At 43.0% G+C, this 27,348-nt stretch overlaps 1 protein-coding gene across 2 annotated transcripts in view; it reads left to right on the top strand.

The window, feature by feature from the left end:
• zswim5 (zinc finger, SWIM-type containing 5) overlaps positions 1 to 27,348 on the top strand; it is a 71,729-nt gene that overhangs the window by 25,649 nt on the left and 18,732 nt on the right. For both annotated transcript variants that reach the window (XM_039815056.1, XM_039815055.1), the window contains exons 2-5: positions 21,596 to 21,783; positions 21,943 to 22,111; positions 24,208 to 24,356; positions 25,827 to 25,977. In XM_039815056.1, coding sequence (XP_039670990.1) covers positions 21,596 to 21,783; positions 21,943 to 22,111; positions 24,208 to 24,356; positions 25,827 to 25,977 — 657 coding nt within the window. The remainder of the gene's footprint in view (positions 1 to 21,595; positions 21,784 to 21,942; positions 22,112 to 24,207; positions 24,357 to 25,826; positions 25,978 to 27,348) is intronic.

The following is a 27,348-nucleotide window of genomic DNA, read 5'->3' as shown; positions in this document are numbered from 1 at the left end:
AGACAGAGTCTATTGCCTCCTCTCTGTTACTGTGGAGAAACCGGCAGCATGCGTCCCAGGAATGCAAGCATACACACATTCCTACGCACCCACCCACGCACGCACCCACACGCACACGCACACACACACACACACACACACACACACACACACACACACACACACACACACACAACCACAACCACCCGGTGCCCTGCCAGCTTTGCGGGTCATTGTATTTGGCACGTGTCCACTATCTCCCCTACGTTGCGCACACACACACACACACACACACACACACACACACACACACACACAACACACTCGCCCCTTGCCTGACTCCTGGCTTGGCAGACAGCTCCTGCTGAGTAAGGAGGCCCTCGCACTCTTTCTTTCTTTCTTTCTCACTTGCTCTCTCTTTTTGTAGCTCCAGTTTCTTTTCAAACCAGCCTCTCTCTCTCCTCTCTCACTCTCTCTCTCTCTCTCTCTCTCTCTCTCTCTCTCTCTCTCTCTCTCTCTCCCCGTCTGTGTTCCTTTTATGTCCCCACAGTAGTCTCATTTCATCTCTTACCACAGTTTAACACGTCCTCAACCTGCAGGGAAAAAGTAAACCCAAGGCACACCCATTTTTACCCATTTTCCTGACGCCAGCCCCACGTCCTTATCAAATCCTTCAAAAGGTTTTACTGTTAGCCGTATTGCAGCATCGCTAAGCATGCTTTTGAATATACACGTTGTAACTGGATGTGAAGATTTAACTTTGGCCATTAGTCATGTGTCTTTATTCTCCTGTTGGCGGTAATGTCTCAACAGTGAAGAATTAGAGGTGGGGCATCTGGGATTCAGGCAGCTACATTTAGCCTTAAGATATAGACAATGTTTCACAATGGCGGGTAGTGTATGAAAAGGCTTGCCCAATCCCCCTCACATTGACTCATAATAATTACAGATGTAGGCTGCTGCAAAAATGAGTATAGCTTTAGATAAACCAGGGTGAAACCTGAACATACAGAGACTGCTTAAGCACAGATTTAGCAACACCTTGGTTACTGTGTAAGCGTCACTACTTTGACCATTGCTCCAACTCACACAAGCATGCCGGCCGTTGATTAAAGGATATGTACATTGAGTGACGCCTGAGTCATTGGGACACGTGTTAAGCTGTTTGCTTACTGAAACCGTACAATGACTACTGCTCTGTAAGCCATATAGATAATAACAGTATTTAGGGCCGAGTGAAAAACGGGGCAGGCACTGTGTTCTTTACTCCCACACTGTCCTGTATGAGATGTTGGCACCTGGTATGAGGAATATGGTCAAACTCCCCTGCGGCTCATTCTTTAACAATGGAATGAAGGAGGAGAAAGTTTTTCATATTTTGGAGGTTCATTAACACTTTGATTACCTTGCCATGTAGTTTGCCTTTATGTGCATAGTTCTTCATGCTTTTGGGGTGTTTTTCTGTTCAGCAAAGCCAACTTCCATCATCTTTTGAATGTAGATGTTGTTCTACATTGCCTAAATAAAGGTGCTTTGGACATAGACATTAGCTGGAACCAATCCTCTTCCTTTCCTTATCAACCCAGGATGGAATCTAGACATGTAGACATGCAGCCAAACCCGGTTGCAAAATGCCTAACACCCTATTGTGGTTTTGGTCTTATTCCTAACATCTCTTACCATTTCCTTTTTCAGTTGCCAGTGCCTCAATGATCCCTGCCTGCTTTTTGCACTGGTCTTGTGCACAAAGCCACAAACATCTGCAATTACAGCTGGTATTGCTGAGACCTTACAGTCTGCAGTCGCACTGATTGTCCTTGGCGTCTTCTGATCTGTGTGGCCAATAGTTTTAATCAGCTGCTGATCACACAGAACAATGTTCTTTTGTTCAGGAACAAAGTCCTTTATAATGCTTTATCGCCCTCTCAATGGGTGGCAGTTTGGAGATCCGCTGGAGGAAATATGCATGTCGAGATGTACGGTATGCTGCTTAAGTCGTGGCAGCCGTGTCTCGTTGAGCCGTCTCTTGGAATGCCATGCTGTCGAGATATATCAATTCAATTCAATGTAGTTCATAGTGTCAAATCATAACAGAAGTTTTCTTTGGACACAGATAGAGTAGGTCTAAACCACACACAGGAAGTGATGACCGACCGCAAGTGAAATTGACATGCGTCCGTATAGTTAACACTACCTGGGATACTCATCAAATGCACTTCCGATGTTTGTATGCATGTTTGTATGTTTGTTTTATTGAGTGGTGTTTATCCTTAATGAAGCTAGAACTTGTCAGGACTCAAAAGTTCAATTCATTTTTTCTGAGCTTATACACACTTACTACCTGGTACTACACTTTAGCTTCAAGCCTGTCCCAAATATTTGTCCAGCTCCCTCCGGAGCCACCAGCTGAGTCTCGTTCAAGTTCCTCTGTTTCTTTTCCCTCTCTTGTTTACAAGATGAAAGGAGGATCCTGTTGTGTTTCTGTGGTGTAGCCCGCCACTGCCTCTTTTCACTGGGATATGATGAAAACAACTTGTTTTAAGTGTTGAGCCTCTCTGTAGCTACGCATTTCTTTATACCTGAGAAGAGACAGCAAAATTGTGTGTGGGTTAGGGTTAGTAACTGTGTGTGTCTTCACGTTTGCGTGTATGTGTGTGTTTCATTGTCATGCCAAGGACAAGCAGGCTTGTCCCGTGCCAAGTGGTGCCAAGCCAGCTGGCTGTCGCTCATGCTTTGGTTTTGTGCTATTCTCTGTATTCAGCCCACGACACACATTGCTGTGAAGAGCCTTTTACTCCCTCTCCCTCCGTCATGCTCGTGTGTGTGTGTGTGTATGTGTGTGTATGTGTATGTTATGGCAGTGACCTTGATGTGGGGAGAAAACTAGAAACACAAGTGGGCCAATAGAGAGCAATAGAGAAAATTAGAAATTAAATGCTGCTGCATGTAATTACCTACTTAATATTCACGGGTGTTTGACTTTGGACGTACTGCAACTGTGTTTTTAATCTGTTGTTACACCAAAGAGGTGAGGGGACGCTGCTTGGCTTTGTGGTCAGATCCTATTCATGACTACTGTTGCCTGGCATCCCATATGTGACTCTCCACTGTGCGCTGTGTACGAATACAGAAAGGAGTTAGAAATATTCACAGAATAATCAGTTAGCAGATTAATAATGCACTATTTATTTTCTAAATAAGTTGATGCTACTTACGGTATGCTTCAAATAAATTTCAGAACAGTGTTCGAAACAATATTCAGAATTGAGGGGGCTCCATCCAACAATTCTTTTTGTTTCCTGAAACTGACCGTTCCACAAGCAATTTTCTTGGACAGATGCGTGGCTGTGAGAAAGTATGCAGGATTTGAACTTCTCTCTGAAGCGCCCTTGTATTGATTTTTCACACAACTACTTACAACACCATAAATGCCTTCAAGGAGAGAATGCCCTACAGATGTTGACGATATCCCCAATTGTACAATTTATTGCTTCTTGCCCCACTCTATGACAGCAGTCTTTTTGCCCTGCCTTAAAGTTAGGTTTGGTAGTATGAAAATGTTTCTGAACCCTTAAGGCCCGTTCACACCAAAACATCGAAGCAAAGGTATTTCTTCGCGAGGTATGTGGTTCTAGAACCATGGTGACGTAAGGGCTACTCGCAGGGCTAGTTAGTAAACTGCTGATGCTGGCGAGTTAACACCTTACTTACAGAGCTTCTTTCCCATTGACATTTTGTCATCATCGTCTTCATTTTTTTCATTTCATTAAAAAAATAGAAAAAGCTCTCTTTGTTAGCTAGATTGCTAATGCCCCTTTTCCACTGAAATTAGCGAGTATATGCAGTTTTCTTTTTTTTTTAATTCAACTCTTTTCCCATTGCCATTAGACAAGTGTGTCTTTCTGTTTTTGTTTGAGCGCTGCTTTGGCTGAGACGGACTGAATATCATTTGTCCCGGGAATGGATGCCGGTTGTAACCTTTCCCATTAAAGACAAAAGCCAGATGTTAGGGAGTGTTAGTGGTTTTTTTTTTCCAGTAGGAAATGGGCTTACCTGAGAGCAAGCTTGTTAGCTCAGCCGCTAACAGGACAAGTTCATACGGTTTACTCAAAAGAGATATTTGTACCATTTACTTCTGTCTCATAACTATCTCAAATAATTTCCTCTATTATAACAGAGGATGTTATATAATAGTGGAAAGTTACACACAGCTAATAAGCAACCATTCCTCCATTTCTCTGGCTCTGTTTCCTTAGAGGTTGACACTGTCACAATGGCTTGCTATTTTTTTAACAGTGCAAATTTGCACTACAAAGTTTAGCCATGTTAAAGTTGATGCAAATTTTTTTGGGGATTTATTATTTCCCCACAAATAAATCCACTGAGTGTTGCGACTCCATTGGAATTGATTGACTTTGCCTAAAAATGTGCCATTTGAATGCTGGTATGACCAGACCCTTTTTAAAGTCAGGAGTGAGTATTATGCATATAAGTTGTGTATCAATTTTTGTTGCACATAATGGGTATTTGTTGAAAAGAAACTGGTTCTATGTTAATGTGATAGGCAGGCAGATCTTAACTGTCATGCCATATTTTGAAATCCTTTCCATTCAACTGTATTTAAATGCTTTGGCAGCACTGTTAAACATTTGTGCCAATAACACAGACTGACTTGACTGACTTGAAGTGCAGTGGCAGGAAGAGAATGTCTCAAAAGGAGTTGATTGGCTGGTTCTCCTCCTGTGGTGACCCATGAGAGGATATGTTTAAAGTGTCTCTTCATGAATATTCATAAACAAAGTCCAACCCCTCAGCCCCCCTTCACCCTCACACCTCCTGCTGCCTCATGTGTCCAAAGCTGTTTTTAAATCTACATAATTTGGGTTGAAGTGCCTTTCAAATGGCCTTCCCTGTTCTGACACTTTCCTGAAACAAGGGAGAGACACCCTCTTTTTTTTTAAATCAGCTCTTGTGTGTGATGGAACCCCCAAAAGCAAAGAGATATACTATGGCTGACATAGTAAAGTAAAAAGAGACAGGAGATGGAATAAGAGAGACTTGGTGAGGAAGAGAAGGAAAGTACCAGAGGGAGTGTGTGTGTGTGTGTGTGCGAGAGAGAGAGAAACAAACAAAATGGGATGAGGGAGAGTCATGCTGCATTCATTGTGGCTTATAAAAGCAAAACCAGTTGGCATAGTGAGATGTTGGTCAACCGCAAAACTAAACTGCCACAGTGGTTTTGAAAAACAAGATGTTCAACTACTTCATTTACATCCAATAAAAGCATTCTCAATCATGTCTAACTTTTGCCAGAGGGACAGTTTAAGTGCATTACCTGCACTGGAATAGGCGACAACAATAGCAGGATACTTTGTGCCATAGAATTCATCTTCTATTAAATGCCCTTCTATCAGTTGCCTGAGCCAGTTACAAACCACTAACATTGCCATTGCCATGTACTCAACACTGGCATAATGTGAACATACCAGCTGGCATTAAATGAGTCTCCACTATGCACTATTTCTGCTTCTTTTGCAGCCCAATCAATAGAAACATATTAATGCCAGAAACAAAAAGATCTCAATGATGGTAATCCAACAGCTCCATTGGAAGCATCCAGATGATCTGAATTTACCCTCATCAGACTCCATTCACCAACAGTAACAAATGAAATGTGGTACATGAAAGTCAGATAGAAATCATGTCCAATCAAATCAAACTGTGTTATCATGGCGCATTTAAACGTTATAGACCCAGGGGCGAAACACGATAATCGCTCAAACAGGGATAGCAGTGCACACTTTTAAACAATCTCTCCTCAAAGACATTTATAGAGTCACACTTGTTTACACATACTTGTATATAATAAAAGTGGCTGAAGTACTTGTATAAATAATGAAAAAAGAGACCTTGAGAGAGAAGTTCAAATCTTGCATATTTTCTCACCTTCACACACCAGGCCTATCCCTGCGTCTTGGCATGATTGTCGAATTATGGGTTCCGAAAAGTTCCAAAAAATGGTGGACGCAGCCCACCCTGAGTCATCGTGTCAAAAAAGTGTGAGGGAATGGGGTTTTAGATGCTGTTAGACGATCCAACAAGCAATGACTCCTTAAACAATGAAGGACCCAGAATGGAGCCCTGAGGCACCCCACATTACACGTTATCAAAGGAATAGTCACCAAGGGAGAAAATGTAAAAGGATGGCAGAGAGGCACATAGTCTTTTATTAAAGTCTTTTGTGTTTTTAAAGTCTTTAAGAAGGTGTCTTGCACCAACTACGTCAATGAGACTACTTTTTTTAAAGTACTTAAATTCAAGTTTTGTCATAATTCATGTTTACTCTTAGGTAATTTACTGTACAGCTTTACTGTCGTGTTGTTGTGGTGAACATTTAATGGTAGATCCAATTTGTAGGGCACAATTTAGTTTCATGACACATTAAAATATTGATTTGTGCAACTTTAATTATCTTCTGTAAAAATGTTCTTTTAGGGACCACAAGTCATATAATCATTAGATCTTTGGCTTCAGAGGTTAAACCTGATCCTGAATCACAAATAACAGGCTATTTTAAAAGCCACACACTTAATCTAGGGAGAGACTTCCTGTTCTGAGTAACTGGCTTTATTACTCACATTTTTAACTAAATCATCAACAATCAGTCATTAACAAGCAGCTCAAGACTCCCAAAAATGACAAATGGCAAGTTCAGTTTCAAAGCTCTTCCAAATATATTAATCAATTGACAGCCCTAATAAATGTGTGTGTGTGTGTGTGTGTGTGTGTGTGTGTGTGTGTGTGTGTGTGTGTGTGTGTGTGTGTGTGTGTGTGTGTGTGTGTGTGTACACACACACACATCCAACTGTAGCCCTAGGGTTGTTGTTACTAGCCCTTCATTGTCTACACAGATGGGATTGTGAGGCTTGCATCACTGTTTGTTCAATCTCAAGCCGTCCCTGCACTGTGTGAATCCAGGCTATTGTGATGGGATGGGGTGTGTGTGTGTGTGTGTGTGTGTGTGTGTGTGTGTGTGTGTGTGTGTGTGTGTGTGTGTGTGTGGTGCCGTACTGAGCCGGGGCAACGAGTGCAGCCCAATCCCTCCTATCTGTCCTATATTACCAACTCGGTGATAAATGAATGAGATCCTCATAATGAAGAAAGCAGAGGACAGTAAGGAAAATACATCCAGAAATTTTAAAGTGCATTAAAGATGAGCGGAGAGGGAGAAGGGGGGGAAAAGAGCAATTGAATGACTGAATAGAGTAAATAAGGGAATGGTCTGCTTGGCATTGTGTGTCCCCTAGTGCATGTCATAAAGGTCTATCTCCCTCTCTCTCACCCCAGCCGTGTGTGAGACTGAATGAATGTCTAGCGATTGGAAACCTTTTTCTTTTGTAAACTCAAGTCTCTGCCAGAGAGCATTGTGGTGCATTGTTTACCAGCCTCTTGTCCTTTGTTCTGCCTCTGTGTGTGTGTGCATGTGCACGCATCATGTGTGTCCTTGTGTGACAGTTGACATTATCAGATGATTGCTCCCACGACTTGTCACTGTGTGTGCGCATGTGTGGTTTTGTACATGACAGCTGACATTATTGGATTGCTACTATTGTGTGTGTGTGTGTGTGTGTGTGTGTGTGTGTGTGTGTGTGTGTGTGTGTGTGTGAGAGAGACAGTTGACATTATTGGATGATTGTGTGTGTGCCCACACTTGATTATTTTCCATTCAAATGTGGGCTGTGTTTTGACAATAAGATGCTCTGTGTTTAAATCAGAATTGCAGTGATGCCTGTGAGAGTTGCCCAAAACCTAACCTTTTGTGTCACTTTTTCATACAACCTGTTATTGATGAGCTAAAACTCTTGTTGACGTTTTGTCATACTGCAGCTCAATGCGTTTTAGCTTTGCAGTTGACCTTTTTGTTGATGTGGTTGTTGTTGCGTAACTTTCATTGCTCGTTTCGCCCCATTTCAAAACTAAGGTGGCAGTCCTGAAAACATTATATTTCTACTCAACTAATTAACCAGGGGTGGGGGCGGAAAATTGATTCTTAGATGCATTGCGGTTCTCTCTTTGGAGATTATGTCTTGATGTTGAAAAATCCGCAATCTTGCCCTTAAAGTGCCCATATTATGCTCATTTTCAGGTTCATAATTGTATTTTAAGGTTGTACCAGAATAGGTTTACATGGTTTAATTTTCAAAAAAACACCATATTTTTGTTGTACTGCACACCTCTCTCTCACTGCTGCAGATCCTCTTTTCATCTGGTCTCTGTTTTAGCTACAGAGTGAGACCTCTTTTCATCTTATTCTTCTTCTTCTTCTGTACTATCTTTGATTGCACTCGCACATGCGCAGTAGCTCAGATGTAGATCATGTCAGCTAGCTAACTCTAGAGACTATAAAAGACAGGCTGTTTCTCCAACTTCGGTCAGTTACAAGGCAGGATTAGCTGGGAGACTTCTTCTAAACGAGGGCGCACATGTAAGTAGTTCTTTTGTAGATTATGGGGAACTTGTGTGTGTTGTAGCAGTGCTTTGCTATTGAGAACGAGGTAGCATGCTAGCGTAACACTACGAGCTAACGGTTGCGGTTAGCCAGCTCGTTTCGGCTTGGGACGTCACAAGCTGTGCAGATTTTTAACCGCTCACCCGGAGACTGAAGGCAGGACACATTCAGAAACCGTATCTCACTCAAAACAGCATGGATAGCTTTTTTTCAAAGTTAGTATGCGTGTGGAAGCACCAGAGACACAAAATAACACCCCAAATCCAAGAAAAAGTGTTTTTTTCATAATATGGGCACTTTAACATGCTGCCACCACCACCGCTGTTGAGCTCTCATTGCGTTATGATGTGGAGCTTTTAAGATGGCTTCTAGTGAACCTGAGACTGCAGATCCCCCGTGCACATTCAAGGCAGTGATGCACTTCAAACATTACATTTACGATCGCATCACCCAAATTTGGCGATTAGCTGAACGAGACATAAACAGACTGGAAGGAGAGTCCTCTCCACAGTGTCAGGCAGGTTCCCACACTGCGGTCAGTTAACAGTCACTCGCATCTCCGTGTTCAAACCAGCCGCTTCTAAAGTCGGAGACACAGGCAGAGCTGATGTAATAACGTCGCTCGCAAAGTAGTTTGGAAAATCTGGAAAGTTTTTACAAATTCATTCGTGCAGCCAAACTCAAATTTGGCTGCACGAATGAAAAAAAAAAACTTTAATTGTAGTAGAGATCCCCAAGTTTCCAAAAATACCAAATCTGGCATGTATTATTTTTCCAGTTAATGGAATAGTCAATGAGTTTAAAGCCTTATCAGACGCTAAAACACTGTACAGGATTTTACAACTCTTGACAGTCATGGATCGTAATCATTTTATGTCCCATCATGACAATTGTAGGATAAAGATAGAACACAGCATTCACGGTACAAAGTAATCTGTCAGATATGTGCGCTTGTAGGTAGAGTTGAGCCAGTTTCAACTTTTTTTTCCCTGTGCAACCCTGAAATGCTAGTTTGAACACGGCCTTACAGTAAACCAAGCTTGTGTTACGGTCTGCCTGCAGTGACAGATTCTCTCATTTGACATCAATAAATGAACCTCCATTGGAGAATAAAGCTCACTTTGTTGAGCTTGATCCCAGCTTTAGACGGCAGATTCAATGGAGTAGACAGCAGTCCAGTATTGTGCTATAGGGTGTTTGCGAACCGAGCTTGCGTCACTCGCAGCCTTTTTGAGAGTGTTGATCTTTTTCCCTTCTACTCAGTTATGTTGCATTTTCCTGATATGGTGAGCGGAGTTTATGATACTATTCTCTCTTTTGTCTTTTCATGTTCATTTCAACTAATTGGTTTATCATTTGTGTTTGCCTATGCAGGGAATCCACACCCCCTTTATCTGTCCTCCCCCTCCAGTAGTTGCTCTCCTTCCTCTCCCCTGGCTTCCTCCACAAGGCCTCCTGGCTGCTGCCTGCATGCCAGCCGCCTCTCACCCATTGTGGGCTAACAATGGCAGGCGAGGACCCAGCCTCGAGGCCTACAGCCTAGGTCTTAGATGGGGTGTCGGGGTGGGTGGTGCTTGGTGAGGAGGGGTGTGCTTGCCCGTGAAAGGCTGACTCTATGGGGGCAGCCAGTAGGGGAGGGAAGCTGCAGTGGAAGCCAAGAAAAAGCAGGTCACGCCCAGATTAAAATTCAATGTATGTCCCACGTACGACCTACGTCAGCAAGCTGGCCTTGGTGTGTCTGTGTGTGTGTGTGTGTGCGTGCGTGCATGCATGCGTGCGCGCGCACACAGGGGGTGCCGGCAGTGGGGATTCTTGGGATTTCCAGGTTGCCTTGCTGGCTTGGCCAGTTAACATGGTGAAGGGGAGGAAAGCAAAGCTAGAAATTAGGGAGACCGGACTAAAGACTCTCTGAGGGAGTGAGGAGAAATGTGTGTGTGGATAGGAAAAAAGAGGAGGTAGTAATCAGAGTGTCTGGCCCTCTTCATTGCTTTACTTGAGCACACCTTCAGGGTGTGTGTTTTTTGGGGGCTCTTCTTAATTGGGCAGCAGTAGCGTCATGCATGCAAGACAAGGCTGATTTGGTGATGCATGCTTTCTTTGTGTCGGTGTTGAATTGGGGGGGCTCTGTAAAACACACACACACACACACAAACACACACACACACACACACACACACACACACACACACACACACACAATCCAATCACCTCTGTTTTGGGCCCCATCCCCATATGGTGGCTTGGCTTGATGAGAGCTTGATGAAGTCAACCAGAAGCCCCCCCACCCCTCTGTAACTGTGAGTGTGTGCACGCAAATCTGTGATTGGTTTTCAGCTAATGGACAAATGAGAGTTTCACCCTCGCTGTGTGTGTGTGTGTGTGTGTGTGTGTTTGTGCGTGCGTGCGTGTGTGCGCGAGAGAGAAGGGGCATGTGTGGATTGTCTGCTTGTATTGCATTGGCTTGCAAGCTGTTTTCATTATTCATGTTTCATGCATGATTGTGCAAGGCGAGCAGTGATCATCTCCGTAGGGGTGGATGCTAATCAGGGGGTGGAAAGGTTTCTAAACTCAGACATGCAGACAGTCCAACGAAACCACAAATGTCTTGACCTTTGCATTAGCGGAAATATTTCCCAGAAAGAAGAAAATATCTTGTGGAAGCGAAACCCAAACATCACATGAATCCTACAGACAGTATTTATTTTCAGATTTGCAGAGTGCGCCAGCAGGGATTGAGTCCATGTCTGAAATCTCTGCTTCTTGTGTCTGATATCCGCAATCTTCATGTCCCTGGGTACGCTGAGAAAAACTGAGATCTAAAATGAACTGAGATTATTGTCTTTTAAATGAGTTGCAAATCAGAAAGTATTTTTGCAGCTTTGTTTGTCAGAAATAAGGCTGAAGCACACCAGCTTACGCCATGAAATATTGTTGACATACTGTACTTTGGCCACTTTCAGTCATTTGTGAAACGTCAAAAAGTTGCTTAATTATTCATACTGTTTTTTTTGCTAATTTGATGTGCCCCTGCACCATATCTGCCTTCAGTTGCTCCATAAATGACAAGCCTAGGTCAATATTCAGTTGTGAAAATGTCTGAAGTTACTTTTGTTAAGTCTTCAGTCATTGATTTCGCAGCTTTCATCAGATGTTTTGCTTTCAGCGGTACAGTAAACAAACCACTGATTAATAAAGCTGGATTTGTATTTCAAATGTTCAGCTTTGTGCTCAATTATGTATGTGCACAAACTACAAATGCTCGGCTTTGTGCCTCCTTCCTCTGTGTGTGTGTGTGTGTGTGTGTGTGTGTGTGTGTGTGTGTGTGTGTGTGTGTGTGTGTGTGTGTGTGTGTGTATTTGTGTACACAAACGGCGTCGAAACAAGCCTTTTCTTTCCTTTATGTTTTTCTTGCTACCTCGCCATTCCTAGTGTTGTGTCCGCCAACTCAGAATGGAGCCATTTTGTCTCCTTCAGTTCCTGAAATGAAATATAAGCCTCTTAAATGCATACTTATCTTGCCCTGCAGACTGTGCTTGAAGAACAAACACACGTCTGCATGCACACACATACACACACACACACACACACACACACACACGCACACACACACACACACGCACGCACACACACTAACTAACTAACTAAAGAGGCATTGTGATGCCAGGCCGTTGTTGTTCTTAAGACGGCGGCTGCATGCATGTGGCAGATGGTTGTTCCTTTGCTTTGCATGCCGCCATATTAAACAAAAACCATGGCTAAGGCCACGGCTGGTTTAGGAAAAGGGCAAAGTGCGAGAGAGACAGAGAAAGAAGAGACAAAAGAGCAGCAGAGGGAGAGACCGAGACAACAGACTTGGCAAACATAATCACAAGCAGGAAATCCATGTGTGTAAATGTGCATATGTGTGTGTATAACTACATTAACATTGCGTGCATTGCTTACACAGATGCATACGCACACATCCTGCTAAATTGAGACACAAAGATAACCAGAATAGACACATACGTTCCAGATGAATAGTTTGCTGCAGGGAAGGATCTATGTGTGTGTGTGTGTGTGTGTGTGTGTGTGTGTGTGTGTGTATGTGTGTGTGTGTGTGTATGTGTGTATGTGTGGATGGATGGTTACACTAAGTGGGAAAAAAACACGGTGTTGCATGGGTAAATGTGTGTGCATGTCTTTGGTAAGCTTGTGTATTGGTTAATTGGAGGGTAACTCCAGAGCGGTAACCTTTTTACAGCTGCCGTCTCCTTTTATATACTTACGTGTGTGTGTGTGTGTGTGTGTGTGTCATATTATGGTTGTCTCTTCAACAGCTAGGAAAAGTAGTGATACACAGACATTTGAGGGTCATTTTCACTTTATCATCTGCACTCGTCCCGCTTTTAGTCCCAGTTAAGCTTCCAGCTCTGACAGTAGCAATGAAGTTCATCTCCATTAAAGTTTTACAAAATATATTAAAATATTTAGTGTCGCAGTGGAAATGACGGAATACAGCTGCCAACAACTGTTTAAGATGATAAACATACAAGGACTTTCAGTGTTTAGCTTAGTTGTAAGGTTTTATGCCTGTGCTATGGGAACATCAAGCTTATGAAAACTGCTAAGGTAACCAATTCTCATGACGTGTCCAATGTAAAGGCATTTAAACACCTCAGCTATTTGCATAGATTGATTATTGTTAATGATACAGGTGCATGCATTTGTCGATGATAGAAAGTGCATAGCAACTGTAATGTCTTGCTAATTAGCTTCCCTAACAGTGAAACCTAGTTTGTTGGCTACAAATTTGTTCCCCCAATATTTCTAATGTCATTAAACGATTCCAAAAGCTAAAAGAAAGTGTATTTTTTTTTTTCTCCCTCATTATTCAGTGTTAAACAGACTCCAAAATACATATTTGAAATCACCATTAAATGGCTTGCGCCAGGACTTATGCATACAAGATAATGCCAAGTCTTAAGAACAATAAAGAAAAAACTGGAAGTCCAAGTTTTCTAGCAGGCACTAAAAGTAGGCGTTATCACCTGCAGGGGATTGACATGAGTATGTCTCAGAGTGTTTGCAGCTTGATAAATTGCTTCTGCTCGTCTCTTTTGTAAATGTGTCCAGACAAGGCCGCAGCACAATAATGCCTCTACATTGCAAACAACGGGCCGGAACAAAAAACACGGCCTTCTTATCTCTTTTTTTAGCCTTGGGTGAACAGACATTACACACAGTGGAGAAAAGGCTTCTGTGTATCTCACACACACACACACACACACACATACACACACACTTACACATATATACCAAGGGCCTTTAACTCTACTTCAACCCAGCTTCAGCTTTGTATTCCGCGTAGCGTATTTCTCATGTTTGTGTGCTAGCATTTCTGCTCTTTGGGTTTTTGGTCGTGTATTCTCCTGCCGAGCCCAAAGCAGCATTTATCGCTTTTGTCATCACCAAGTAACCCTAATTCTAGTGTCGCACACGCTATCAATGGCATGAATCGACTTAAGTGACTCTCCATTAACAGCTGAATGTAGGCCTGTGCGAGTCTTGAATTGGACCACTTCGGCTTTCAGGTTGTACAGCTTGCTTTCAGATTAGACGGATGAAGTTCTTGATTAAATTTCAGAAGGCATTATGCAAATGATGCCATCCATCCATCCATGTCAAAGTAAACTTTATTATCCCGTAAGGGGAAACTCGTGGTCTCACACGTCTCCTCAGTAGCTGTGTGTGTGTGCGTGTGCGTGTGCGCGCGTGTCAAAAACAGGACTTACAAAGCCCTTATATGTTCTTCCTCATTCTGATGATTTTGATCGATCTTTGTGCGTCTCTTTAACGAGCATTTAGCTGAACACGATCCTCCTTTCAGAGTAATCTGGTTTACGTCAAGTGTTACCTTCCCTCCCTCTGAATTTCTTCTCTCCTCTTCCTTGCCAGTTGCTCAATCAGGTTGGGAACTCGGGGCCAACACGTCAGCATTTTGATGATTTCCACCCGTGTCAGCTCTATCAGATCTGCAGTTTCTCCCTTTCGCCGTGGTTTTTGCAGTGACACATCAGCTGAAAGGAACTTGATTAAACCCTGTCTCTCCCATCTTTTTCTCTTTCTCTCCCCCCTTACTTGTCTTCCCAGACTCTCCTCCCCTGTCGCAACAGAATGGAGCAAATCAGGGAATCAATTCAATGTAATCATGACAAATGAGTCCCGGCGGTTAGCAAGTATTTTTTTTGTGTGCGTGTGTTTGGGACAGGGCTGCTGGGAAATCACAAATGAATCAATCAGCTGTATATCGCATCAGCAAACACTGTAGGAGGGAGGGAGGGATGGATGGATGGATGGATGGATGGATGGAAATATGGATGGATAGGCAGAGGGGAGGAGAAGATTCAGTGTTGTCAGTGTGTGTGTGCGTGTGTGTGTGTGTGCGTGTGCGCATATACACGTCTGTTGTGCAGAGATAGATGGCTGATTGAATACAGGGCCATGTGGGTGTCTGTGTGCGTGAATGAGAGCGAGCAGGGGGGTGCTGTAAACCTTGGAGCTGTCAGAACAGATGGGAGATGGGAAGGGCTGCAGGCTGGGAGGCATGTGTTGGCTGCTGGACGAGGATGAATCCTGCAGTAGGCCACTTTTGGAAAGGGACAGTGAGATCAGAGGAGAAAAAAAAGGTGGTAGTGGGCTTTGTTCCACTGGATGTATTTCCGCTGAAGACGCAGTAAATTGTAATGTGTCATCGACGTAGAAAACCGTTCAGAGACAGAGGGAGTCTGTGGGTGGCTGAGCCAGTGCATTTGACAAGGGAAGTGTGCGTTTAGGTTTGTTGTTGCTGTTTAATGGCGACCTCAAACTTAAGTCAGACATGAATTGCTTAAAACATATCTTTGGTATTTCTGTGCTGCCATTTCTTGTTACTTATTGGCCGACATATGTGGCAATAAATCTGTTAAAAGCTATCATTACATTTTACTGGGCAAGACTGGTAAAAACTACATAAAAGGGAACGCAATCACTTTGTTTTGCTCTTTTTTTTGTCCGTTCTGGTCAACACAGACTAATTACCATCACGCCACTGTATCTGACATCGCTGACTGTGTCTTGGTTAATAGACTTATTTCATGAGATTTAACTTAAAGGTCCCATGGCATGAAAATGTCATGTTATGAGGTTTTTTAACATTAATATGCGTTGCCTGCATATGGTCCCCCAGTGGCTAGAAATGGCAATAGGTGTAAACCGAGCCCTGGTTATCCTGCTCTGCCTTTGAGAAAATGAAAGCTCAGATGGGCCGATCTGCAATCTCCTCCTTATGAGGTCATAAGGAGCAAGGTTACCTCCCCTTTCTCTGCTTTGCCCGCCCAGAGAATTTGGCCCACCCATGAGAGAGAGAGACATCATGGCTTTCAAACGAGCAAAGTGGCAGTTGGTCAAGGCCACACCCCAAGGAAAGCTCACTGTGGGACTGGCTCTAGTGGCTGTAATTCTGCACCAAGGCTGAATTTCAGAAAAGAGACTTCAGATACAGTATTAGGGGACCACTAAGGTCTATATAAAAGCATCCAAAGAGCACCATGTCATGGGACCTTTAAAAACAAATGCAGCCCTCTTTTCTGTTGCAGCCCCACTTAATGATTTACACTAACAATATCGCACAAGTTAGCCTGCCATTGTAGGTTCATGGTTGTGTCGACACCCCCACTGTAGTGTTTGGGTAGTACAGGTCAAGAAGGTGAGTCTTTGTTGCTGGCAAAGTAACGTGGACGGAGATTGAGAGCTATTAAATGCAAAGCTTTAATAAATGAGTGGAGAAACATAATAAATGCACAGGATTCCTTACGGGGCACGAGGGGTCAGTGAGTTCAATGAGTGTTAGAATGCTTTCGGTTGTCACAGTAACCAGATCTCTTCTCTAGACACTTGAACACATTTTTGGAGCAACTTGTTCTACTATCATCATCAAAACACCAAATGAGGGAACATGTTTTGGAGAAAAAAACGTGATCTAAAGGCTTGTGGTGGACCAACATCTAGATACTTGATGTAGTTTTTTTGTCTTTGATTTTCTACCCATATATTGCTTTACCAAACCGGGAATGCAGTGATCCCATGTGGGCGGCAGTATGAAAGAGTGTGTGTGGGTGGGTGGGGTGGGCGCAGTGGGATAACTAGATGAATGGAATCAAAGATCTCTTCCTCAACTGTGTTTGTCTGTCTGTCTGTCTGTCTGTGGGGCCTGTGGTGAGGATTTGGTTGAATAAGACTATGGTTTATGGCTGTGTGTGTGTGTGTGTGTGTGTATGTATGCACACTTTGGCTCATTGCCCGGCTCCATCTCCCCAGCTGATTAGGGGTTAATGGCCTATGAGCGTGGGGAGCTCTCTGCCTCCTGATTGGCTGCCTGGATAGTGTGGGCGGAGTTGCGATCGAGTGACAGATGGCGTACAACAGGGAGGGAGGTAAGCAGGGAGGTGTGTGTGTGTGTGTGTGTGTGTGTGTGTGTGTGTGTGTGTGTGTGTGTGTGTATATATTTACATCGGAGTAGAAGGGGGGGGGGGGTCCTCTAATTACAATAGCGAGATGTACAATGGTGGTCGTCTTTTCTCCTCTTTTCATTGTCTCTTCACACTTTTTGTGGTTTTCTCCCACACATCGATGCAACTGATTTCACTTGCTTACGCATCCATAGATAGACATTATACGTTGTCAAGTCCTCCCCACATGCATTCTCATGTATTTAGATCGAAATGAAAATAATCCAGATTAACAAGAAATCCTTATGTAAAATCTAAATTCTCTCATTTGACAAGAGAGTTTTGTTTTGCCGAACCAGTCCAACAGCACGAAGAGTGTGTGTGTGTGTGTGTGTGTGTGTGTGTGTGCGCGTGTGTGCGTGCATGCGTGGACTGTCTGATGCAGCGTTTATCATGTGACATTGCATCCCCATCTGCTGAAGACACACTGTCTCCCTCAGCCTTTATACACACACACACACACACACACACACACACACACACACACACACACACACACACACACACACACAGAAGCACTCAGAAGTATGTGAGAGCTTAAGGAGTAAAATAACAGGTACAGTTTTACCCAGAGCATTTGAGTATTGAATCCCCAAGCTCTGGGACTAGATACAAGTTTGATGAAAGGGAGAAAGAAATATACTCAACTGTGAAGTTCCTCTTTGTCTTTGGTCCCCACATTGGTTGGTGTAATGTCAAGTATCCTTTTGGCTTTCAAATGATCAGTCAATACACATTCATCCTGTCAGTTTTAATACTGATTGTTTGCTGTAGCTTTATATTTACCAGACAGATATGAGAGTGGTATCGATCTATCTCATCTTTTTATCCAGAAAGCAAAAAAAGTCTATTTCCCAAAATGTCAAACTATTCCTTTAACATTGAGCAAACGAGCAAATCACAAGAGACCTAAAAGGTGTTGTTATGAAGCCAGACATCAAGTCTTTCTTTTACCTAATCAGTTAGGAACGGCCATGTTGTGTGGGCAAATACTTGACCGAGGAGGTATGAATGCCAACAAAATGCTAACTTAACTGATAATTAAACCCAGCGTTGTTGCGGGTTTTATGTGTGAAACTGGAAAGCAATAGAGCGGAGGGTTGCCAGACAGACGGACTGTGAACTGTGCCATTTTAGACTTGATTGAAAGTGAAAAGAGCAGTGGTGTCACCATCACATTCATCCCTTTGGTCTGAGCAACAATAGACTTTACCCTAGGCACAGACGGACAGGAAAGATGGGGGGAGGGAGGGGGGGCTAGGTCTGAAGCCAAGACAGAAAGAGAAAGCAGCCCACTAAGCTGTTGGAATGTCTTTATACCTAATATCATCTGCCATCAAAACTTTTACACTCATCTGAGATGCTAGACTGGATTTTTGGAGACCTGTGTAGCGATGACTGACAATACATTATTTAGACAGCTTGGAGGGAAGATAGCTCTCAAATGTTCCGCTGATGCTTTTAAGAAATGCTCTCCCAAGATTTTTGTCTGATCCTTTTGCTCCATGCTGGGATGATTTCAGCAGGAAGATCAAATTTGAACTCCCTCAGACTAAGATGTGGTTAGTGCAAATTGGCTCTACAGGTATATCCATTATAAGGCCTTTTTTTGTGTGTGTGTGGCATTTGATATTACCAATGTGCTGCGAGACACTGGTTTGGATGCCGGTTTGACAGGTGGGATGGAGAGATTACAATTACAAGACTCTTTATGTCTATCACTGGCAGATGCATCAGCCTCTCTCTCTCTGTCTCTCTCTCTGTGTGCTTCTGCAGTCTGTTCTCTCTCAGTGTTACTCATCCTTCCCGTCATAGTCAGATGCCCTGTTTGGCTGTTTGTGTTGGTCAGTCGTGCCCTTTTGGAAATCGGTTAGTTGTCTGTGTGGTGCTTGATATGTTGATGCTCAGGTATGTGAGCAGGTCTTTGGGCTACTCAGTATGTTGGTGAATTGATGTGCTGGTGGGGGAACGGGGCCATCTGTGCCAGTTTATGTAAGTGTGTCGGTCAGTAGCTCACTTGGTGGTATACGTTTGGCTTTGATGGTTACTGGGTCAGATGGTGTGTGGGCTATGTTAGTCTGTCGGTTGGTAGTTCAGATGGTTTAGCTGCTTACAAACCAGAAATAACACTGCATTACAAAAAGCGCAGGGGACTACTTTGGCAAGTATGTGTTTCCCAGGTACCAGTGAGAAAATAAAATAGGATCCAGTCATAACATATCTAAGATATCCAGAGTTGAGGTATCTGAATCAGTATTTGGAAAGAAAAAGTGGGATCGGTGCATCTCTACTTTACGTTCATCAACGTATTATTCAAACTGGAATTCCTGGATCATATTTTTTTTCTCCTATACCTGTAGCACAGCCGCACCAACAGCGTCTTAGTTGTCGGTGATTTGGTGCTTGTATGTCGACAGTCCGGGACGTAGGTTGAGATGTCGATCTGAACAGCGGGCGGCTATTATGCTGATGGGAAGTGTTGAGCTGACAAGTTCGGTCCTGGTTCAGAACGTACATTGGTCAGCAACCAGTTGGTGTGACAACGCCGCGCGTCGATCCCTCATGTGGTCGCATGTGGTTTCCTCCCTTAATCTTCTATTGCTCTTTATCTTCCTTTGTCATAGTGAAAGCAGTTTTCACTTGATAGGATCTCAGCATGTGTGTGTGTGGGTGGGTGGGTGTGTGTGTGTGTGTGTGTGTGTGTGTGTGTGTGTGTGTGTGTGTGTGTGTGTGTGTGTGTGTGTGTGTGTGTGTTTGTGCTCACAACATTTGGTTTGGAAAGCCTATTGTGGGATTTTGCCAGGAAGATGGCTTAACACTTGCTTATTAGGCTGCTCTACCATGTTGGCCCATACCCCAGAATTTCATTTGTGTGTGTGTGTGTGTGTGTGTGTGTGTGTGTGTGTGTGTGTTTTTTTTTTTTTATTGTGTGTGTGTGTGTGTAAGTGTGTGTAAGTGTGTGTAAGTGTGTGTAAGTGTGTGTGCTCGCATTGGTGTTTCTTCGTTTGAGATTTAGACCTGTACCTTTTTTCTAGCCCATGCCCAGAATAGCCGTATCATTGCTTTCTTGTTAGCTTGCCCTGCCTCCTACCCTCTCTCTCTCTCTCTCTCTCTCTCCCTCCTGTTTTTTGTAGCTTGAAAGCAGCAGTGGGGTTGCTATGGTTTGGTGAGATACAGTAATCCAATGTGTACACACACACGCACACCTCACCTCATAAATAATTGACCTGTCACAGTGAGACGACAGGACAGACCAGATACACTCTCCCCTCCTCTTTTCTCTGTTCTCCTCTCACATTTCTCCTCCTATCTCGTCCCCTTTATCCTCTGTTTCCTCACTTGCCATTCTTTTACTCATAGTATTATTTTTGTTCCACCTCTACCTTTCTGTCTTTTCAGTTCTTCTCTCCTCACATTATTGTGTCTGGGCTATGCAGGATCCCTGCAATTGATGGCATTGCAGTGAAAGGCTATCATTAGTTCTTTATGCTTTTATTTATTTAGTAAAAGTTTAAGTGAATTAAATCAAGATGTGCATAAACAAACATTATACAACCAGGCCTGTACTACTTTATTAATATGGCAATTAAGTAAGAATAGAATTAAAGATAACTCCCAAATGCCTGGCACCAGTCTTGATGGAGGGTGCCAGGTTATCAAATGTGTCAAATTGTGATGAGTTTACCACAAACTTATTGCTTGTCAATTTTTTTTCATTGTGCTTGAGGAAGTTATTAGACATCTTTTATTTGATGTCAGTCTGACAGTTTGAAAGGACATCAGACTCCTGCTGGTTCCTGACTCTACAATTACATTACATTGTGTGTCATCGGCATAGCAGTGGGGCCCTAGGATACAGCCTTGAGGTACTCCACAGTTGAATATTTTTTCTTCTTCTCTTGCGTTCATCATATTGGTATCTAGACCAAAATTTGATGTTGACTGGTGTAAGCCTTATTTTTGACACTCTTTAAAAAGGCCACAATGGTTTTTCTGACTGCAAAGACTACAGCTGTTGGACCGTGCGTGCGTGCGTGCGTGCGCGTGCGTGCGTGCGTAGAGAATGATCACACCCTAGCAACCCTCTTTTCACTGCACACACACAAATGCATAGAGACATAAGGAGAGAGAGGCAGCCAGAGTATCAGATGGCACAGTGTCCTGCTGGAGACGTCTCATTAAGATGTGTGTTTTGTACTGATGGTTCATTCTGTATGTTTGTAGAGGCTCAGATTACCACAAATGCTTCTTTTCTCCTTGCAGTCGGGCACACCAGACCCAGATAGAATCCAACACAAAGGAAACGGGACACATTGTGATGATGTCAAATAACTTTAGGGAACCTGGGAAAACGATATACAATGTGTGTGCTGTGTCTCTGATGTTAGCTTTTGCAAAAGTACTGTAGTTTTAAAAACAGTGAAAACCTCTGTTTCCATTAATGTGGCAGTTACCTGTCACCTGTCATCAGACACGCATTAAAATGTCAGTCTGGGTAGTTAAACATGCTTTTTAATGTGTTTTTTTCCATCACTGAATGCTGAAGCTCACTCATCCTCCCTTCTTCCCTGTGTCGTTGCAGGGTTTCACCTCAGTGGCACCGTAACTGAGCCCGCCACATCATCAGAGCCGGAGGTCACCCACAAAGTGGCCATTAGCTTCGACCGATGCAAGATCACCTCCGTCACCTGTGGTTGCGGGAACAGAGACATTTTCTATTGCGCCCACGTGGTGGCGCTCTCTCTTTACCGCATTCGCAAACCTGAACAGGTAATCACCACAGCGTACAAAATACATCTATGTCAATGAGAAGTCTCACAGATGTCACTCACATACTGCTGGAATCAGTGACACTGAAAAAGTCACAGACCAACTCACATGGACTCACTTGTGTGTGTGTGTGTATGTGTGTGTGTGTGTGTGTTAAAGGTGAAGCTGCGGTTGCCCATCTCAGAGACGTTGTTCCAGATGAACAGAGATCAGCTGCAGAAGCTGGTCCAGTACCTGATCACAGCCCACCACACTGAGGTGCTGCCCACCGCTCAGAAATTGGCCGACGAGATCCTCTCCTCCAACTCTGAGATCAACCAGGTCCATGGTGAGAGGGCAACCTTTGTGGCAAATCTTTAGCTCACATTTGATTAGAACGTAGAAATGCACGATATTGTTATATTTAGAGCAACATTCACATCTCACTTATCCACCAAATCCGTCTAGAACCGATGTCTAATCAGTCCATCCAGAAAAACACGATTATGCAATTGCATAATTCGATGCATAATCAGCCAGAGTCCGCATTTTTTCAAATACACCGCATAAATTGCCGATTTCTGCGCAAAATATGCGGGGCTTTCATGATTTCATAATCCCCGCATTTTCGTTGCAAAAAAGTCACATATATCTTAGCAGAAAGTTGAAAATGTTTGAGTTTACTTCACACAAGAGCAGCCATTTTCCCCTGTTGCTATGGGAACGTTACGAAGTGACGTAATTACACGACGTGAACTTCATCGAAAAGCATGGTTTTGGTGGAATCACTTTTTTTTCTCTTTTTCATCAAACCGCAGTTTTTGCAAGTTCCCAAAATTTTTGCAAGTTCCCGCAATTTCATCGCATAAAATTGCATAAATATCCTGCATATTCCATTGCATTTTTTAAGAAAATGTGCCGCATAATCAAGGATTTTTGCCCCCAACAATCAAAAAAACTCAGGACTGTCTAATGCCATTAATGCAATGCAGTCAATGGGAGAGCACAGCTCGTCTCTTAATAAAAAGTTGAAAAGTTAAATCTGTTGAGGTGCAGTCCCTTTCCTCTGCAGGGATATCTTCACAGCAACAGGACAGACTTAAAAGCTTACAGACTTAAAACATGCCGCGTGCTAGTCTACAGGCTGTCATACGTCAGAGCCCTGATTACTCGTGCGAAGCAGCAAGGCAGGCTTCAAATATGTCGTTTGATTCCTTAGTTCCCTCTCTCCAGTGACTACCTCCTTCCAGTGGTAGGAGTATGTTGAAGAAGACAGAATGATGAAATGAATGCAGGGGAAGGTAGAGAGAGATGTGTGCAAAGGAAAAGGGACACTAAGAGGAAAGGCACTCACATGGCACTCTGGGAGACTGAAAGGAGAGGAAAGATGAAAGGACCGGAGAATGTAGTGAGATGAAAAAGAAGAGGAGAACCACAACAGACCTGCATCAGGGAAACGGCAAACTAGACACATCCTTTCGCCAAACAAAACTCTCTTTCTGTTGCTTTATTTCATCCTGCTCGCTAAATGTTGACATTCTCCAGCTCTCCTGTCCAGGAAGACCCACGCTGTGTTTCCTGGCTGTGTTTGACAAGGGGGATCCTGGGGGTTGAAGTTCACTCGATCCAGGAGCGAGGCGTTCTTTGATGGGGGGAATGTTGCGGTTTGCTCTTGCGTACTCCGAGCCAGTTGGAAACACATCTCTGGGCTTTCCTCAGCTCGCTTCCTGCTAGATCAAAGCAGCATTCCCCTTTCTGGGCATATTCACATTTCCCCGTAGTGTTACTCAGAGACACACACACACACACACACACACACACACACACACACACACAGAGACACACACACAGAGACACACAGTGCCGAACAGAAGAAAAATAAAGTTGGCCTTATATTCCCTCCTGTGCACTATTAGCATAAAGCGAGCCGCTTTTCTCAAGTGTGACGTAGGTGCACTGTAAGTTAAATGTAAAACAAATAGGTATGAGAGCAGTATCAGTGTAACAATTCAATTTAGAGTCATTTTTAAAATGACTTTTTGCTTTTAGGATCGGATTGCTAACTACCCATAAGTTCTGAGGACGTCTTGAATGACATGTTAGGATGGAGATAAGAGAAAAAAGTGTTTGCGTGGCTGTCTGAAAGTAAACTCCATTTACCATGGTCACCGTGTGTTTATTTTTTTTGTTCGAGTGCGAATTGAGAACAGGAAGGAATGGAGTGACTGAGTGAATACACAGACTTTACTCTGTTTACACCAGCTTTGATGTGGGGAGAGGATGTTAATGTTTGGTTGAAATTGCGCTTCTCTGTACAGTTTTATTCAGCTTTTCATGCGATTGTGTCTGCGATTGTCTTTTCTGTCTGGATGTGTTTCTGTCATTGTAGCACTGTGGGTGCCCGTCATTTAATGTGTGCACATGTGCGTGCGTTTGCATTCCCAGGTGCTCCGGACCCGACTGCAGGCGCCAGCATCGACGATGACAACTGCTGGCATCTGGACGAGGATCAAGTCCGGGAGCAAGTGAAACAGTTTCTGTCACAGGGAGGATACTATGGTTCTGGGAAGCAACTCAACTCCATGTTCGCCAAGGTATACATCACCACTTCTTTCTGCTCCATTATGTGGCCCGGGACTTACGTATTGATTCATATTATCATAATCATCATTAAGACATCAATAAGTCAAATCTGTGTTCATTTGTCATCCCTACATACATGTTTTGCTCAGCAGCAGCCTATCCCAAAGCACAAGTGACCATTTAGAAACTGCACTAAAATATATATATGTATTATACTTTGTTTATATCATAACGATGAATCTGCACTAGTGAAAACAATCAAAGTTAAATAATTCTTTAACTCAATAGGATATTGTTTTGAGGAGATTATTTTTTTTCACATTTCTTGTTACACACTTAAATTGGAACAAGAAATGTGGTATGCTCCAACGAGGTTTGAACATTTCTTAAAGGGGTACTCCAGTGATTGAGTATTGCACCTCCATACAGTTGGGAAAAAGAATGGTCACAATGGACGCAGCGCTGATATATCCTGACTTATAGTGCCTGGTATGGGTCAAGCTCAATCCTACATTTCCCATAATGCAACCCAGTGTCTTTCACGAGACTATATACCAGCCTGATAAATTCAAACCCTACGCCTCCAGTTCGTAACACAGGCATTCTGTAAAAATAAATAAATATAAATGGATATCTCATATATCTGTATATCATTTAGTCAGAATTTCTTTCCATTTTTTTTTTTTTTCTTCATAATGAACCCAGTACTTATTTGGTACTGTCAAAGAATGCAATGATTAACAGACATTTGAATTGAAACGCTCTGCCCCTCGCGTCCATTCAACTTCTTGTCTCCGTGTAAAAGTAAGGTGTCCCACTGGGAAAATGGCACAAAGAAACACGTCCTGAGAACACCTTGAGATTTTATTAACTGTATTATTCAAATTCAATGCCACATTTTGAATATGGTTGAATGTAGTTTTGCAAATCCTATTAGTCAATGTAGAGGATTCATAAAAGTACTTTTCTTAGTGCTTTTTGTCTTTCAGTGAAAAAAAAACCTTAACACAGACCTATATGCTGAGAACTCTGAACTCTGAACACTCTCTTTTATGTAGTGGTTATGTTGATTTTCAAGATTTTATAACAGCTAGCTGGTTCCACCGTTAACCGTCTTTGTGCTAAGCTAAGCCAACCGCCCCCTTGACTCCAGCTCTATACTAAACAGACATACATGAGAGTGGTATCTTTCTTCAACAAAGCAAATAAGCATATTTTCCAAAATGTGACACTATTGCTTAAACATCAGTTGTAGTCTGTCTGTGCTTGACAAGTATGTTAACCCGAGCTGCGTGTTTAATCTCTAGAGGTTGGGTCTTCAGTGCATTTTGGATACAATTACACATCCATTCAAAGTGTTTCTTTCTCTCCTGAAATACATTCTGATGAGCAAGGATGCGCATCAATACCAGATGGAGGAAGGTCAAAGTCTTATGCATTACATACAGTGAGTAAGCCTGCATTCTCCCGGGTCTTTCCAGGTGAGGGAGATGCTAAGAATGCGAGACTCCAACGGTGCCCGAATGCTGACGCTCATAACAGAACAGTTCATGGCAGACCCGCGGCTGTCGCTATGGCGACAGCAGGGCACGGGCATGACGGACAAGTGTCGGCAGCTTTGGGATGAGCTAGGTAAGAACCGTCAGAGACATGTCCCACAGAAACACACTGTCAAAATGACTTATTTGTTTATGAGTTGGCCATATCAGTTTGCTCACATCTCTGCAGAATAAATCCAGACAGCTAGCGGAGTTTTCCGTTGCACGACTAATACAACCTTTGATCGTACACAAGTTCCACCAAAACAAGTTCCTTCCCGAGGCTATTTTGTAGAGGCACCGTGGCTCCGTGCGGTGCTCAGCACCGCCCAAGAAGATTGTGATGGGTTTAAAGTGTTCATATTGTGCTTTTTGGCTTTTTGGCTGTTTTTTATCTTTTTTGTGCACATTATAGGTTTACAAAGTGAAAAAGCCCAAAGTCCACCCCAAAGGGACTTACCATCTCCAACAGAAAACACTGTTCACAAACTGCTCCAAACAGCTCTATTGTAGTCCAGCCTTTACTTCGGTGATGAACGTGCGTCACTTTGTAACACACGTTATAATGCTCGCCTAGCTGCTAGCATGGCACTCCCTCATACTCTGCTTCTGACTTCTTGCTAGTAGTAGGGCCGCTCGATTAGGGGAACATTTTCGGTGACTCTTGAAATCAAGATAATTTAACACAATTACTCGTTGACTCCTGGAAAGATGCAATGCAATTATTGAACTTAAAAAACAGTGGAAAAAGTTAAATAAATCAACAGTAAAAAAAAAACACATACAACTTTGAACTTTGCCTTACTACTATCCCTATTGAAACTGTATTTTTTCATTCAGAACACAAGATAAAATAAGAGTTTACTTGCAAAACTAAACTAACTAAATAATTGTTTTTCTCGATTATTCTGTTTTTGTGATCATTGGGAGCCGAAATCATAATCACGATAAAATCGATTAACTGCACAGCCCTAGCTAGTAGTCCTTACCAAGGTACTGCGCATGTGCGTTTCCCAACAAAGATGGAACAGAAGTGTGATGTCTCACTCTGTAGCTAAAACAAGAGAGCTCAACACACAGGGTGAAAAGAGGAGCTGCAGCAATGTGCAGTACAACAAAACTCTGGTGTTTGTTGAAAATTAAACCATGTAAACCTATTCTGATATAACCTCTAAATACAATTATGAACCTGAAAATGAGCATAATATGAGCACTTTAAAAGAAATGCCCAGTTCAGACCAAGGATTTGCGACGAGACAAAACCGTTTTAGAACGTCGCCGGGAAAAGTGGCAGCGTTCTGAACCGGCCCGTCTCAGCTCGACTGAGCTGGCTGATGGTTTGATGGCTGATGGTTTCGCTGCGACTCAGCTGTTCAAGTCGCAGAGCCTGGCATTAGAACGTAAGGGACGTCACCTGTTTTAACAGCCGATAGAGAAGTCGGCTGGTAAAGTCAGCTATAAACTA

Source organism: Perca fluviatilis, chromosome 11 (assembly GCF_010015445.1).
Source record: "Perca fluviatilis chromosome 11, GENO_Pfluv_1.0, whole genome shotgun sequence".
Lineage (NCBI taxonomy): Eukaryota > Metazoa > Chordata > Actinopteri > Perciformes > Percidae > Perca > Perca fluviatilis.
Note: the sequence above shows the minus strand (reverse complement) of the source record. Positions and strands in the feature narration are given on the sequence as shown.